The sequence below is a fragment of the Opisthorchis viverrini genome (genome assembly GCF_000715545.1).
Source record: "Opisthorchis viverrini unplaced genomic scaffold opera_v5_2, whole genome shotgun sequence".
NCBI lineage: Eukaryota > Metazoa > Platyhelminthes > Trematoda > Opisthorchiida > Opisthorchiidae > Opisthorchis > Opisthorchis viverrini.
In genome coordinates, this window is record NW_008751658.1 from 501934 (window position 1) to 516207 (window position 14274).

Consider the following 14274-nt stretch of genomic DNA (forward strand, 5'->3'; position numbering starts at 1 on the left):
TATGACTGGCCTCAAGACTAAAAACGACACTCAAGCTAAATCCTCCCATGAAGCGAACCAGAAGGCTCGGACCCTAGACCTAACTTCAGTGATTGATCGTACCACTTTCTCAACGGCACTAACAAAAACCCCTAGTAGAAGTCTAATAATGATTGGCATACAAGTAGAAGAGATTTTGGCGTATGCCTTAAAAATCGCCTGGCCTTCTAGTCTGCTCACTTGGTTGGACAAAGTGTTTATGTCAAAGGTGAAAGGTCGCCTAGCAAACTTTCAGAAACTGTGCATCCACTCAATATTTGAGGGTAAACCCCCAAAAACCAGCTAGACCCGACAGACACCACTCGTTAAGTAACATCTCTAAAGTACATGTAATAATGGACTCACATATCCCAAGACACATCTGCTTCAATTTTGGTTGGCCGTTTCGATTCTTGGTGGATGAACCATGTTCGCAAGGCAGTCCACTAGATTTATTATCGTCGGCAGTCGATGGTGGACCTGCAACCAGGAACCCCTTGAGTCCAACCTGCTTGGCCTGACACTGGGGCCATTTGCGAGAACACAGGGCCGGGAGAGGATAGTTTAGGCCATTGAAATCCAAACATAAAGGTAAATGAGTCCAAGTTGGGCAGTGATCCGAGCCTGTGATGTTGGTCATGTGATCTGCGCATAATGTGTGCGATGTACAACGATCAAACCAGGTGGCCAAAACTTCATCCAGTAGAATGTAGTCCAACCGAACGCCATAATTTGTTTCTCTGGCACCGGTACGAGCAGACCAACATGTGAAGCCATCTTTGCGAGTTGGATGAACGTGTCTGACCCAGGGAGGGAATAAACAGACAGGAATATAGTATGCAGATCCACGGATGCACCAATATCGTTGTCAACAAAATCTGCATTGCTATTCGTTCCTCAACGTGGCAAAAAACTGGAATCTAATTTTGAGTGCCAACTCATGCAAGTAGTAGCTAAAACATCACAAGCATTGGAGTTTAATCTAACAAGCGACAAAGTAAACACACCCCTAAGAACTCAATGACAGCCATTTTAACATAAAGGATATTACGCGCCCCGTTGAACTATAAAGGTCAATAAGGTTGAAAAAGCTGCGCAGCACTTCTTGGCTTTACGCTATGGATTGATTTAACAAACAGGACGAAATCCGCAATGAAATTTCGTAAACTCATACTACCAACAGACTACAAGTAGCTCATACTCCAAACAAATCTAATTTTTGCCTGATACGAGCAGATAATTTTTCCTACACCCGGAAAAGACAAGATAGAGCTTTAATTTTTCTTTATTTATCACTTATGGCACATCTTCGGATAAGCGTTTTAGAATATCCGTAAAAAGTGAGAGCACTCACGAAATCATACAAACTATTTACCCACGTTCAAAAATGCACACTCGGTCCACATGGATAGCATCTTCAAAATTTACCATCCCACAAAAGTGAACCATTAAGTCTGATCGAATACAGGACTGTGCGGTATTTATGGGCAGACGTTCTGGCGTGCAAAACTACACCCGTGCCCGTTAAGGGGTAATTGGGTGGACAGTTCCATCAGTCAGCATGTAGAGAGTGGAAATTTTTGTGGAGGATAGCGTCGAGACGATTCGAACAGGTTTTGATATGCCAACCCATCAGGGTACGAATGAGTTAAAGGACAAATTACCGGGGAGTAGCACTCGAATGCTGTGTCCGATAACAGTAAAATCTACTTTCAACGGTCCACAGAAAACGCGGGTGAACACAAAGGTATTATATGGGTGAGGCAGAAGTAAGAATGGAATGTTCGATTACAAAAAGGAAAACGAGCAGAGCAGTTAATCTTCTGTTGCCGGATCATCAGAATGTATCTCCAACACGGGCATGTCAGGATAGATCAGGGGACAGCTTGACTATTATCTAGGTAGTGCACTTTAATTGCTCTAAGGCGGCACCCGCTGATGATTTCTGGGTAGACTAGTGGTTGTAGACGAATGAACAGTTCTGCTAAATCCTTAATGCGACTGGACAAAATATCTCTCTACAACACAGTAATACTATTTATTCGACCACGCAGCTCGCATCGTGTGGGGTTTGTGACTTCAAAAGGATAAAGATGCGGACGTAACGTCCAAATTTCTTTCTTTCTTTCATTCTTTCATTCATTTGCTGCAGCCTACATTGGGCATGGAGAAAGCGGGTCACTGGTGAAATGGCGGAGTAATGCTGCAATATGTGAAGTATCTCACCGTATAGTGTACTTTTTCTCACTTGTCTAACCACGGAAGTCATATTGCCGTAAATATCATCATAAAAAATCGCATGCGCGGAAGAAACAACAGGTCATTTTATTACTGTCTCTTTCCGATACAGTTATGGCGGCCTTTTGTGGGTTTACTGATAAAACTCAGGCATTCGGAACAACAGGATGAAGTACCACTTTATTCGGTATGTCAAAGAACTTCACCTGTCTGGACCAGAGCAATCTTTTATCTCGTGAATTATGGGTAGGTTTTGAAGCTTCAACATGGACTTCATCCTGCAAGTGATGTTCGCCTATCCTAGGAAGCAGAAAAACACTAAAATTGTTTCCTATCTGTCGAACCCATCAGCAGTGAGAATCCCATTGGGCTACGCCGCAGAAGATATGCAATGCTGCATGGTATTTGCCATGTGCTGCATATGTAACCAGCTGAATGTCCTCTACCCGGTGGAGTGGGGCCGGAGGATGAACAAGAACGAGCAGTTCTAGAGCCATCAGCAAACCAAACCGATGGCGCATAACTGGTTGGGACCCCCGATCCCCCTAGGTGCGCGTATGGTTGGCTGGTGAGATCTGAAAAAAACGATGTTNCCAAACCGATGGCGCATAACTGGTCGGGACCCCCGATCCCCCTAGGTGCGCGTATGGTTGGCTGGTGAGATCTGAAAAAAACGATGTTGACTTCTGGCAACGTTCTAGTCTGATCAATCAGAGAGGTTCACTGTTAAGGCGGTTCGTTGCTTCAAAGTGACTTTTATAGTTGTGGCAAACCTCGGTACATGGTAGCACGAGCGCTGAGATACCTCTAGATTGTCCAGACAGAAGCAATCGGAAAATATGCGTTGGGTTCGAACCACAAGCACTCGGTCAATTGCTTGCGCCTCAACCAGTGAGCTATCTTGCGCGTTATTAGCGAATTACTGAATTAGGCAAGGCATTCTGTATGGTAGGTGAAAACAGAAGAAGGGCACACTATAAACATGCAGTAAGCGGGAAAAAACTGTGTGGACGGCAGTCTAGTTGGGCATTTGACACTGAGGTCGTCAGCCTTCCTTGTCCTATATACCCTCTCAGCGTATGATCAGCATTTGATAGACGTTGTTCGCCTCGAACGGCCCGTTTCGTTGTGCAACTAACACCGATACACTATGGTTTTCATACGTACTTGGAATTCACTCGAAATCCTGTAGTAAAGGTCTTGAAATGCATTAAACTAGTGGACTGAGGGCTTCCAGTCTGAAACACTACCTCACGGACATGCAAACTTGGGGACGAATTACAGCTATGATATAAAAACAATCAATTAAGTAAACGGAACCAGAAGACAGGATGTCGTACGCTTCAAAGTCAAGGTGATATAAACTAATGTTCGAGAGACTTGAGCTTACAAACCCGTAACTTTCATCCCCCTCCCTGAAATCCTGAATTTCCCGATTAGAACGCATCTGATAACATTATTGTTTTAGCTAGAGAAAATTGCAGTTGTGGTGAAAGCAAAACCTTGAACAAGCCAATCGGTCACCCAATGAGGGGGCCATATACCTGAATATATCCACAAAGTTACCCGGAAGTGAGTAGTCATCCGAAGCCGGGATTTGTGGATCTCGTGAATGCGGAGTTAACAGGGAGTTGAGCCACTGACGATAAACAGTCGTGTGCGCTTCGAGCTGTAACACAAGGGGAGATGGACACAGGAGGTGACCAATCGCAAGAACACCCCTGCAGTGTTGACGATAAGCCGCTGAAGAACATCGGTCGGTGATTTAAAATGGATGGATCACAATAAAGCAATGGAATACTACGTGCTCAATTTTGTTTGGATCAAGCTTATTCAATCGACGCGGATATTCACAAGAACTCTGGTCACATAGCTGATTTAATATAAAATTAACGTGGTGGTTAGAAGCCGACTTAGGATGGAAGAAAAACCCCGATATGGAACACCGATCTAGGAAGCCAATAGAATAAACAAGAACAGTCATCCAGCCACTACACCTTCTAAGTGCCGAGTTGCCGTATCACCCGAAGAAAGCACAAGGGTTGAGACACTACCTGGGCAACAGCCATCGAGCTACCGGGAATAGGTTCGAACCACGGAACTTCCGGTCAGTAAGTTCGCGTCTTAACCACCGAGTCATCTCGAGCGATTTTCTCCTGGAGAACGAGTCAGCTCCAAGAACCAGACCACTGCTGTCTACGCAGCACGATCGATAGCAATGTCCGAGCACAAAGTCAAGCAGTTTGCTCCACTAGCTGCCCCCGTAAACTACATGCAAACTAAGTTGCTAAGCGTGGGCTTTAACTGTAGACAGCCACGTGTGACTGACAAATTCTGAGAAGGGCAGTCACGACCGGGAAGTCGAACGGAACTTTCAGAGTCAACTCCTTGAATGCTTCACGGACGGTCCGATGTCGGATATTATCGGCCAACGGAAACAGATGTCCAGTGCTACCCAGAACCGGAACTTCCGTTTGCGGCACAACCCAGTGAACCTCATCCAAACTTTGGATTTCTGATAGAACCGTGGCTTTGTTGAAGGCTGGCGACGAAATATTCCTGGCTGCAACCATAACCCGACGCAAATCATCCGACGCCAGGTAAAACTGGATATCCCCAGAGGTGGAGAAGCCTAGTTGACCCAGAAGACCAGAGAGATGGAAGGCGCGAAAAATCCTGGAAATGTCCACAGGCGATTCTACGTAGTTCCTTCGGTTGGTTTTCGGAAGCCCCTTGTCAGAAAACCTATCAGGGACTGATATTCATCAAAGGAGAACGTTTGGACTGATGAGCAAAATACTTTGAGAAACAACTCAGTTGCGGGGGAACTGTCCCAACCACTGTAGTCTGGGTTGCAGGATCAACTCGCAGACGTAGTATGTTATAATAACGGTCCCTGACATTACCATTGTATACTGTGTCACTCCAATGTACTTTGAATACTCCGCTTAAGCACAAGTGGTGAAATCAGCCGTAGTGTACACATAGAGCTTCGTTGAAAGACCGATTTCCGAGCGTCTATATGGAGCGGTTTAAAGTTGCATGGGCATCTCCCTGGCGCTGTCGATGTGAATGTCTATATCTTGACCAGTTGGGGGATGACGGTGCAAAAATACTCGAAGGAATTGACCTAGTTTATGGGCTCTCGGTTAACACTAAGAGGACTAGATTTCCTTATTTCAAGTTACCTGGCACGTTGTGGGATACCTTGTTCCCTTAAGTGCCTAACAACTGATTGAAGGAAATTCGAACTTACAATTCAATCACTACCGAATTTTCTTGAAGGACTGCACCAAAATATCAGTACTTTTCCATCGTTCCTCCGGACATGGAGGGACTATTCGTAGATGTTCGTATTCGCTTTCACACACTTCTTATCACATTCATATCCTGCAGTGCACCACTTTGCTGAAACGCATGATTTCGTTTTCTTAAGAGCAAATTATGAATTTAATAATTGAGGTACAACAGGCATCTTATCATGTTTCGAGTTACTATCCCAAATAGCATGTCATCTGAAGACATCAAGTATGACTTTCCGGGACTCGTCCACCGTAGTCTTCAGTGGGGTCAAGTTGAGAATAGCCGTGATTCCTCTAATCAGCGTGATCACTCTTCTCTACCTCGAGGAATAACTAAGCAGGTGAATTTATTGCGTTGCAGCCATCCTGATAACCAGTCAAACAAAACTCGGGAAGATAGCTTGTAGTTTGGGCTGCGAGCACTAAGCACGTTTTTCTACGCTAACAGATGTCAGGCTAAAACAAAACTGAGGCATAACCTCGGCTCAGTTGATGGACGGTCAGGAACACAAGCCCCAACATGACTACCCAAGAGGCTGCTTTGGAGAAGTGGACCACTGTTCACCCATTGGCTCGTTTTACAATTTGTTATCGGAGTACCGATGCCAAAACCCATTCACCACAAGTATGCGAATCGATGTGTATAACTGGGGACAATACGGACAAAACTGTCACCTAACGAACTAGCGTCCCTTTGAAAGAGATTTTTCGGTTTCCTGGGATCGGATCTGATGCCCTTTTGTCCGCTCCCGTAAGATGGAAATTTTGACGACAGATCCATGGGGACTTCAACTCACCTTAACAATTTCAGGTTCACAGTGATCCAATATGGTATGGTAGACATTTAGATCACCAGATATGACAACGTGACTACAGAAGATTGGGTAAAATAAAATGGATAATTTGTGCCCACTTGTAGCGAAGTAGCTTGTTCACACATAAGGTAAACAATTGTTCGAATTTCGATCGAAAATGAACTCTTTTCGGATCGTCCGGACTAACTCGGGGAACGTAGACAGATATTACAGCAAGCGGACGATTGGGCCCAACCTGAAGCTCATCCAGTCGACGGATGGCCTGCGGTGGAAAAAACACGACCAGGAATCGGCCTTCAGAATCAATTGCCTTGAGATCCTTGGGACATAGTTCAACTCCTGGTTCTGGAACATCATTTCCGGATGACAAGCTATACTGATCAATGTATGCAAGCGTTTGAGCAAATCCTTCTGTGGCGGCGATGGGCTTTAGTGGATCTCGACAAAATATGGCGACACCTGGGAATGATGACTGATCAACAAAGTGCTACATACCTGAATAACCGACCTTAAGTGTGCAGTGACTGAAATAGGAATTGTACGCATCAACGCATGACCACTTGCTACCTAGATCTCCTGGAATGTCACTGTTAATGAGGCCGAACGCTCAGTAATTACGAGATGTTTTAGTCTCTTGGAGGCAGATAATATCTGCGTCTAATGAATCCAGAATTACTTTCAAAGGTGACGGTAGTGACCGAAGTCCATTCACATTCCAAGAGCATACGCGCAATGGTTGCATTGGCAATTGAACTGCAGCTTTACCGGAGGCTTACATCGCAAGTAACGGAGGGTAAATTTGTGATTGGGTGTGCACTGGTCATCACAGTCAGTCTTACACCTCACTAAAATGAGAAAAAGATTCGGCGAATGAAATAAGAATAGTACGTTGGCAGTCCGGGTAAGTAAACACTGAAAAGCTAACAGGTTGTTGCTTCGGTCGAATTCCGAAACAGATCCGGTATACGGAGTATCATAACTGTCCGTTAAGGAGACAAAAAGTCCAATTTTGACTTTGTTTAACAGTCCCGTTTTCAGCGCCGAGTTTGTGGGATTTATGGTAGCAAACTACCTGCGAGCACTTTTAGCGAAACAAAACAAGTGCCTAAAACGTTGGACGAGTTTATACATAACCAGGTAAGATAAATCCCAAAAAACGAAGTGCGAGCTTACAAACCCGTAACTTTCATCCCCCTCCCTGAAATCCTGAATTTCCCGATTAGAACGCATCTGATAACATTATTGTTTTAGCTAGAGAAAATTGCAGTTGTGGTGAAAGCAAAACCTTGAACAAGCCAATCGGTCACCCAATGAGGGGGCCATATACCTGAATATATCCACAAAGTTACCCGGAAGTGAGTAGTCATCCGAAGCCGGGATTTGTGGATCTCGTGAATGCGGAGTTAACAGGGAGTTGAGCCACTGACGATAAACAGTCGTGTGCGCTTCGAGCTGTAACACAAGGGGAGATGGACACAGGAGGTGACCAATCGCAAGAACACCCCTGCAGTGTTGACGATAAGCCGCTGAAGAACATCGGTCGGTGATTTAAAATGGATGGATCACAATAAAGCAATGGAATACTACGTGCTCAATTTTGTTTGGATCAAGCTTATTCAATCGACGCGGATATTCACAAGAACTCTGGTCACATAGCTGATTTAATATAAAATTAACGTGGTGGTTAGAAGCCGACTTAGGATGGAAGAAAAACCCCGATATGGAACACCGATCTAGGAAGCCAATAGAATAAACAAGAACAGTCATCCAGCCACTACACCTTCTAAGTGCCGAGTTGCCGTATCACCCGAAGAAAGCACAAGGGTTGAGACACTACCTGGGCAACAGCCATCGAGCTACCGGGAATAGGTTCGAACCACGGAACTTCCGGTCAGTAAGTTCGCGTCTTAACCACCGAGTCATCTCGAGCGATTTTCTCCTGGAGAACGAGTCAGCTCCAAGAACCAGACCACTGCTGTCTACGCAGCACGATCGATAGCAATGTCCGAGCACAAAGTCAAGCAGTTTGCTCCACTAGCTGCCCCCGTAAACTACATGCAAACTAAGTTGCTAAGCGTGGGCTTTAACTGTAGACAGCCACGTGTGACAGCGCAATTCTGAGAAGGGCAGTCACGACCGGGAAGTCGAACGGAACTTTCAGAGTCAACTCCTTGAATGCTTCACGGACGGTCCGATGTCGGATATTATCGGCCAACGGAAACAGATGTCCAGTGCTACCCAGAACCGGAACTTCCGTTTGCGGCACAACCCAGTGAACCTCATCCAAACTTTGGATTTCTGATAGAACCGTGGCTTTGTTGAAGGCTGGCGACAAAATATTCCTGGCTGCAACCATAACCCGACGCAAATCATCCGACGCCAGGTAAAACTGGATATCCCCAGAGGTGGAGAAGCCTAGTTGACCCAGAAGACCAGAGAGATGGAAGGCGCGAAAAATCCTGGAAATGTCCACAGGCGATTCTACGTAGTTCCTTCGGTTGGTTTTCGGAAGCCCCTTGTCAGAAAACCTATCAGGGACTGATATTCATCAAAGGAGAACGTTTGGACTGATGAGAAAAATACTTTGAGAAACAACTCAGTTGCGGGGGAACTGTCCCAACCACTGTAGTCTGGGTTGCAGGATCAACTCGCAGACGTAGTATGTTATAATAACGGTCCCTGACATTACCATTGTATACTGTGTCACTCCAATGTACTTTGAATACTCCGCTTAAGCACAAGTGGTGAAATCAGCCGTAGTGTACACATAGAGCTTCGTTGAAAGACCGATTTCCGAGCGTCTATATGGAGCGGTTTAAAGTTGCATGGGCATCTCCCTGGCGCTGTCGATGTGAATGTCTATATCTTGACCAGTTGGGGGATGACGGTGCAAAAATACTCGAAGGAATTGACCTAGTTTATGGGCTCTCGGTTAACACTAAGAGGACTAGATTTCCTTATTTCAAGTTACCTGGCACGTTGTGGGATACCTTGTTCCCTTAAGTGCCTAACAACTGATTGAAGGAAATTCGAACTTACAATTCAATCACTACCGAATTTTCTTGAAGGACTGCACCAAAATAGCAGTACTTTTCCATCGTTCCTCCGGACATGGAGGGACTATTCGTAGATGTTCGTATTCGCTTTCACACACTTCTTATCACATTCATATCCTGCAGTGCACCACTTTGCTGAAACGCATGATTTCGTTTTCTTAAGAGCAAATTATGAATTTAATAATTGAGGTACAACAGGCATCTTATCATGTTTCGAGTTACTATCCCAAATAGCATGTCATCTGAAGACATCAAGTATGACTTTCCGGGACTCGTCCACCGTAGTCTTCAGTGGGGTCAAGTTGAGAATAGCCGTGATTCCTCTAATCAGCGTGGTCACTCTTCTCTACCTCGAGGAATAACTAAGCAGGTGAATTTATTGCGTTGCAGCCATCCTGATAACCAGTCAAACAAAACTCGGGAAGATAGCTTGTAGTTTGGGCTGCGAGCACTAAGCACGTTTTTCTACGCTAACAGATGTCAGGCTAAAACAAAACTGAGGCATAACCTCGGCTCAGTTGATGGACGGTCAGGAACACAAGCCCCAACATGACTACCCAAGAGGCTGCTTTGGAGAAGTGGACCACTGTTCACCCATTGGCTCGTTTTACAATTTGTTATCGGAGTACCGATGCCAAAACCCATTCATCCACAAGTATGCGAATCGATGTGTATAACTGGGGATAATACGGACAAAACTGTCACCTAACGAACTAGCGTCCCTTTGAAAGAGATTTTTCGGTTTCCTGGGATCGGATCTGATGCCCTTTTGTCCGCTCCCGTAAGATGGAAATTTTGACGACAGATCCATGGGGACTTCAACTCACCTTAACAATTTCAGGTTCACAGTGATCCAATATGGTATGGTAGACATTTAGATCACCAGATATGACAACGTGACTACAGAAGATTGGGTAAAATAAAATGGATAATTTGTGCCCACTTGTAGCGAAGTAGCTTGTTCACACATAAGGTAAACAATTGTTCGAATTTCGATCGAAAATGAACTCTTTTCGGATCGTCCGGACTAACTCGGGGAACGTAGACAGATATTACAGCAAGCGGACGATTGGGCCCAACCTGAAGCTCATCCAGTCGACGGATGGCCTGCGGTGGAAAAAACACGACCAGGAATCGGCCTTCAGAATCAATTGCCTTGAGATCCTTGGGACATAGTTCAACTCCTGGTTCTGGAACATCATTTCCGGATGACAAGCTATACTGATCAATGTATGCAAGCGTTTGAGCAAATCCTTCTGTGGCGGCGATGGGCTTTAGTGGATCTCGACAAAATATGGCGACACCTGGGAATGATGACTGATCAACAAAGTGCTACATACCTGAATAACCGACCTTAAGTGTGCAGTGACTGAAATAGGAATTGTACGCATCAACGCATGACCACTTGCTACCTAGATCTCCTGGAATGTCACTGTTAATGAGGCCGAACGCTCAGTAATTACGAGATGTTTTAGTCTCTTGGAGGCAGATAATATCTGCGTCTAATGAATCCAGAATTACTTTCAAAGGTGACGGTAGTGACCGAAGTCCATTCACATTCCAAGAGCATACGCGCAATGGTTGCATTGGCAATTGAACTGCAGCTTTACCGGAGGCTTACATCGCAAGTAACGGAGGGTAAATTTGTGATTGGGTGTGCACTGGTCATCACAGTCAGTCTTACACCTCACTAAAATGAGAAAAAGATTCGGCGAATGAAATAAGAATAGTACGTTGGCAGTCCGGGTAAGTAAACACTGAAAAGCTAACAGGTTGTTGCTTCGGTCGAACTCCGAAACAGGTCCGGTATACGGAGTATCATAACTGTCCGTTAAGGAGACAAAAAGTCCAATTTTGACTTTGTTTAACAGTCCCGTTTTCAGCGCCGAGTTTGTGGGATTTATGGTAGCAAACTACCTGCGAGCACTTTTAGCGAAACAAAACAAGTGCCTAAAACGTTGGACGAGTTTATACATAACCAGGTAAGATAAATCCCAAAAAACGAAGTGCTTGTTTCGACTTCTGCAGAGAAGAAGCAGACACAGAACAAATGTCATCTGCACTGTTGCATTATGAATAAACAAGTCAGCGTGGCCATTTCTCGAATTTTCGAGTAAGGTTCGCCTTCCAAAAAACAGACTGTACTTCAGGCCAAGGTTCGGCCTTTTCGTCAAATGGTCTGTGGAAAACAGCCGTTATATGATGTTCCTTCACATATCGAGCTTCCAACTATGTGCCTTGTTTCGACGATTCAAATTACTTTTTTTCTCGTGACTTTCTCCCAGGAAGCAGTAGTGAGCCCTAAATGTACCCCGAATGATCGAATCACGTGCTGTAATTTAAATGATCCCGTCCGATGAAAATGGTGATGAAAATGACGACCTAGTTCAGTGTTTGACCATCCATGTCTTCGGGACATTCCCCTAGTCTCGTGGAATCGGTGATGTTGAAGTACTTCGAGTGGTTTTCAGGAGAAATAACTCGTCCAAGCTGGACGAACTGATCATACCCCACAGGTTGCACTGGCTTGGTCACGTGTCAGCATGCCAGTCAAACCACTTCCCTGAGTAGCCCTTTTCGTGCAATCAGACAAAGGATGGAAATGAACCATGAGGAATCAAGCAATGACTTGGAAGCAAAGAATGAGAGCCATCGCCAGAAGACTCAGCTGAGTGACCATTGCCCTCTCCCTGGATGGGGACCTCAAGGCAGGACACATCAACGGTTAGAGACATTTACATAGTTCAGTCGTGCGCATGTATCTAAGCTGTTGCCTTCAAGGTATGGCTCCCCCTCCCGATATCCTCAATGAAAAATCCACTCCCCCCTCCTTTACTGATGTGCCAATTGTATCAGCCACCGCCTCCAACGCATAGCTTTCTACCCCACCTCCCCAAATCGTCGGTGAACGAAACTGTGACAGCTGTAACCTTGTATGGCGAGTACGCTGCTTTTACATCTGAACGAACGAAAGAACGATTCTGGCGCTCTTCTGTTTTTACAGATGGGTGAGCTATCGTTCCCTGTGATGGTCTTGTTCACCGGGGGACTATTAAAGCCTGTTGAGCGTATCAACTGTAACACTTTACGCCCGTTCCCCGAGTTTGTCACGTTCTCCATCACTTCAGCTTTCTGAAGCACCCGAGCTTGTCTGTGCGCACATATTATCTATTTCACCTCACATTTCACAGTTCGCGGAGTAACACTGCATGTCCAGAAAAAAAGCGTGTCCGAGCTTCGATAAATTTTGAAGTCTTGCTCGATATCCAGGGCTTAGATTAGGAGTGAGATAGAAACACCTTACTCCCTGCGTCCTCGGGTGAGGCCGGCCACCTGCAGCCAGGTTATTGAATCCGGGAAGGATCCCCCGTAACGAAGAGGCGACCTTACCGTGTGACGGTTTGTGTGCCCATTGAGCTATACTGGGTAGTGTCCATGCGACACGCAGTCTCACATCACACTGGTCAATGGGCGAGATGGCTCGTTGGTTAGAGCGCGAAGTTAATAACCGGAAGGTCCGTGGTTCGAATCCGACCTCTACCACTTGACTAGGCTTGGGCAACCTGGCAGTATCCCAGCCCTCGTGCTTCTTTCAAGTGGCATGGAAACTAGGCACTGGATGATTTATGATAACTTATTTATCTGTTTTCATTTATGATTTGGTCAATGTTTAGAGGTCTGACCAATAGTTTCTTGGCCCTCCATGTTAGGATTTGGAGCATGTGTGGTGACTTGTTCTATAAAAATGGTAATGAACATGCATTTCTCGCCAAACACTGCGGCCTTGTGGTCAGGCTTTTGAGCCGAAGACTTGAGTTGACGACCGTAATCGTCCTTTTGTCTATGTCTCAATGAACCGGCAGTATCCCAACCCACGTACGACCACGATACTTACAACTTACACTATCCCTCACATCGGCCGTCACCTTATTTGTAGCATACAGTAGGGCGGGTAAGCGAAAACGTAGCACTGCTGGCGCCTACCTTCCTACAGTTACAATTTTTCCCTCTTCTAGCACACCATACCCAAGTGTGAATACTCCTCCCACAGGTCCAAGCACCTAGACAGACCGCATCGTTCACTGTGCCTCACACTCACCTGCAGCTTCTGTAGGTCCGACTTCAGTAACAACTCTAAACACTTCGAAATCCGTTTTGAAACCCAGAGAGCCGGCCCACTTAGCTACCCTTAAAGTTCGGACACAGAGGCAAACAACCTAACAGGTGGCCCTTGCTCATACGCTGCATTCCCTCTGCATTGGTGTATGCTCTCTGTCAGAAACAAGATACAAGATGCAAATAATGTAACTGAACTGACTGTCATCTCGCTGTTTCAAGTTCCGGTTGTACACTTCTGGTGAAGAGTCCGCTGCATCTGAATATGCCGGCATGGGTATTGTATTGAGCGACCTAGCGGCAGCGTCTCCACTTGACAGGATACCTGTTGATAGTCATCTCTGTGCCCGGAAGCCTGGGCAAAGGCCTCGATCCCGTCTGCCAATCCTCTAGTCAGTGGCCAGACTATGGACTACGGACTAAACGAAGTCATTTCTTGATTGGTTAGAGTGTTAGCCAACTAGCACCGAGCACCCGCAGCTCGGTGTCTCTGACTATGGTAAGTCTTAATGACCTTGCCTCAAGATGCCGTGGCGTTCTATATGCCATAGTGGGCGTAGTAGAAATCCAAGGATCGGCAACGAAGTTGCACAACCAATAACGGATTCACGGATTCATGGATTGATACACAGGATCGAGGCTTTTGCCCAAGTTTCCCGGGTCCTTTTGTTCTTGCCGGTCAGTGGCTGTCGTTCACCTGAAAGGTACAAGTGAAAAAAGGGTGTAGCA

General features: G+C 45.7%; 2 protein-coding genes across 2 annotated transcripts in view; one reads left to right on the top strand and one right to left on the bottom strand.

Annotated features, from left to right (window-relative positions):
• The window catches only part of T265_00178 (hypothetical protein), a gene marked incomplete at both ends in the record, with an annotated part of 30356 nt that overhangs the window by 10442 nt on the left and 5640 nt on the right, over window positions 1-14274 (bottom strand). The window contains 3 exons of the mRNA XM_009163886.1: window positions 385-818; window positions 7701-7761; window positions 13748-13857. Of these exons, the coding sequence (XP_009162150.1) occupies window positions 385-818; window positions 7701-7761; window positions 13748-13857 (605 nt within the window). The remainder of the gene's footprint in view (window positions 1-384; window positions 819-7700; window positions 7762-13747; window positions 13858-14274) is intronic.
• Window positions 9665-12000, top strand: T265_00179 (hypothetical protein; the record flags this gene model as incomplete). Its single annotated transcript, XM_009163887.1, has 3 exons — window positions 9665-9799; window positions 11301-11411; window positions 11857-12000. 3 exons carry the CDS (start codon window positions 9665-9667, stop codon window positions 11998-12000), a joined length of 390 nt encoding a protein of 129 aa, XP_009162151.1.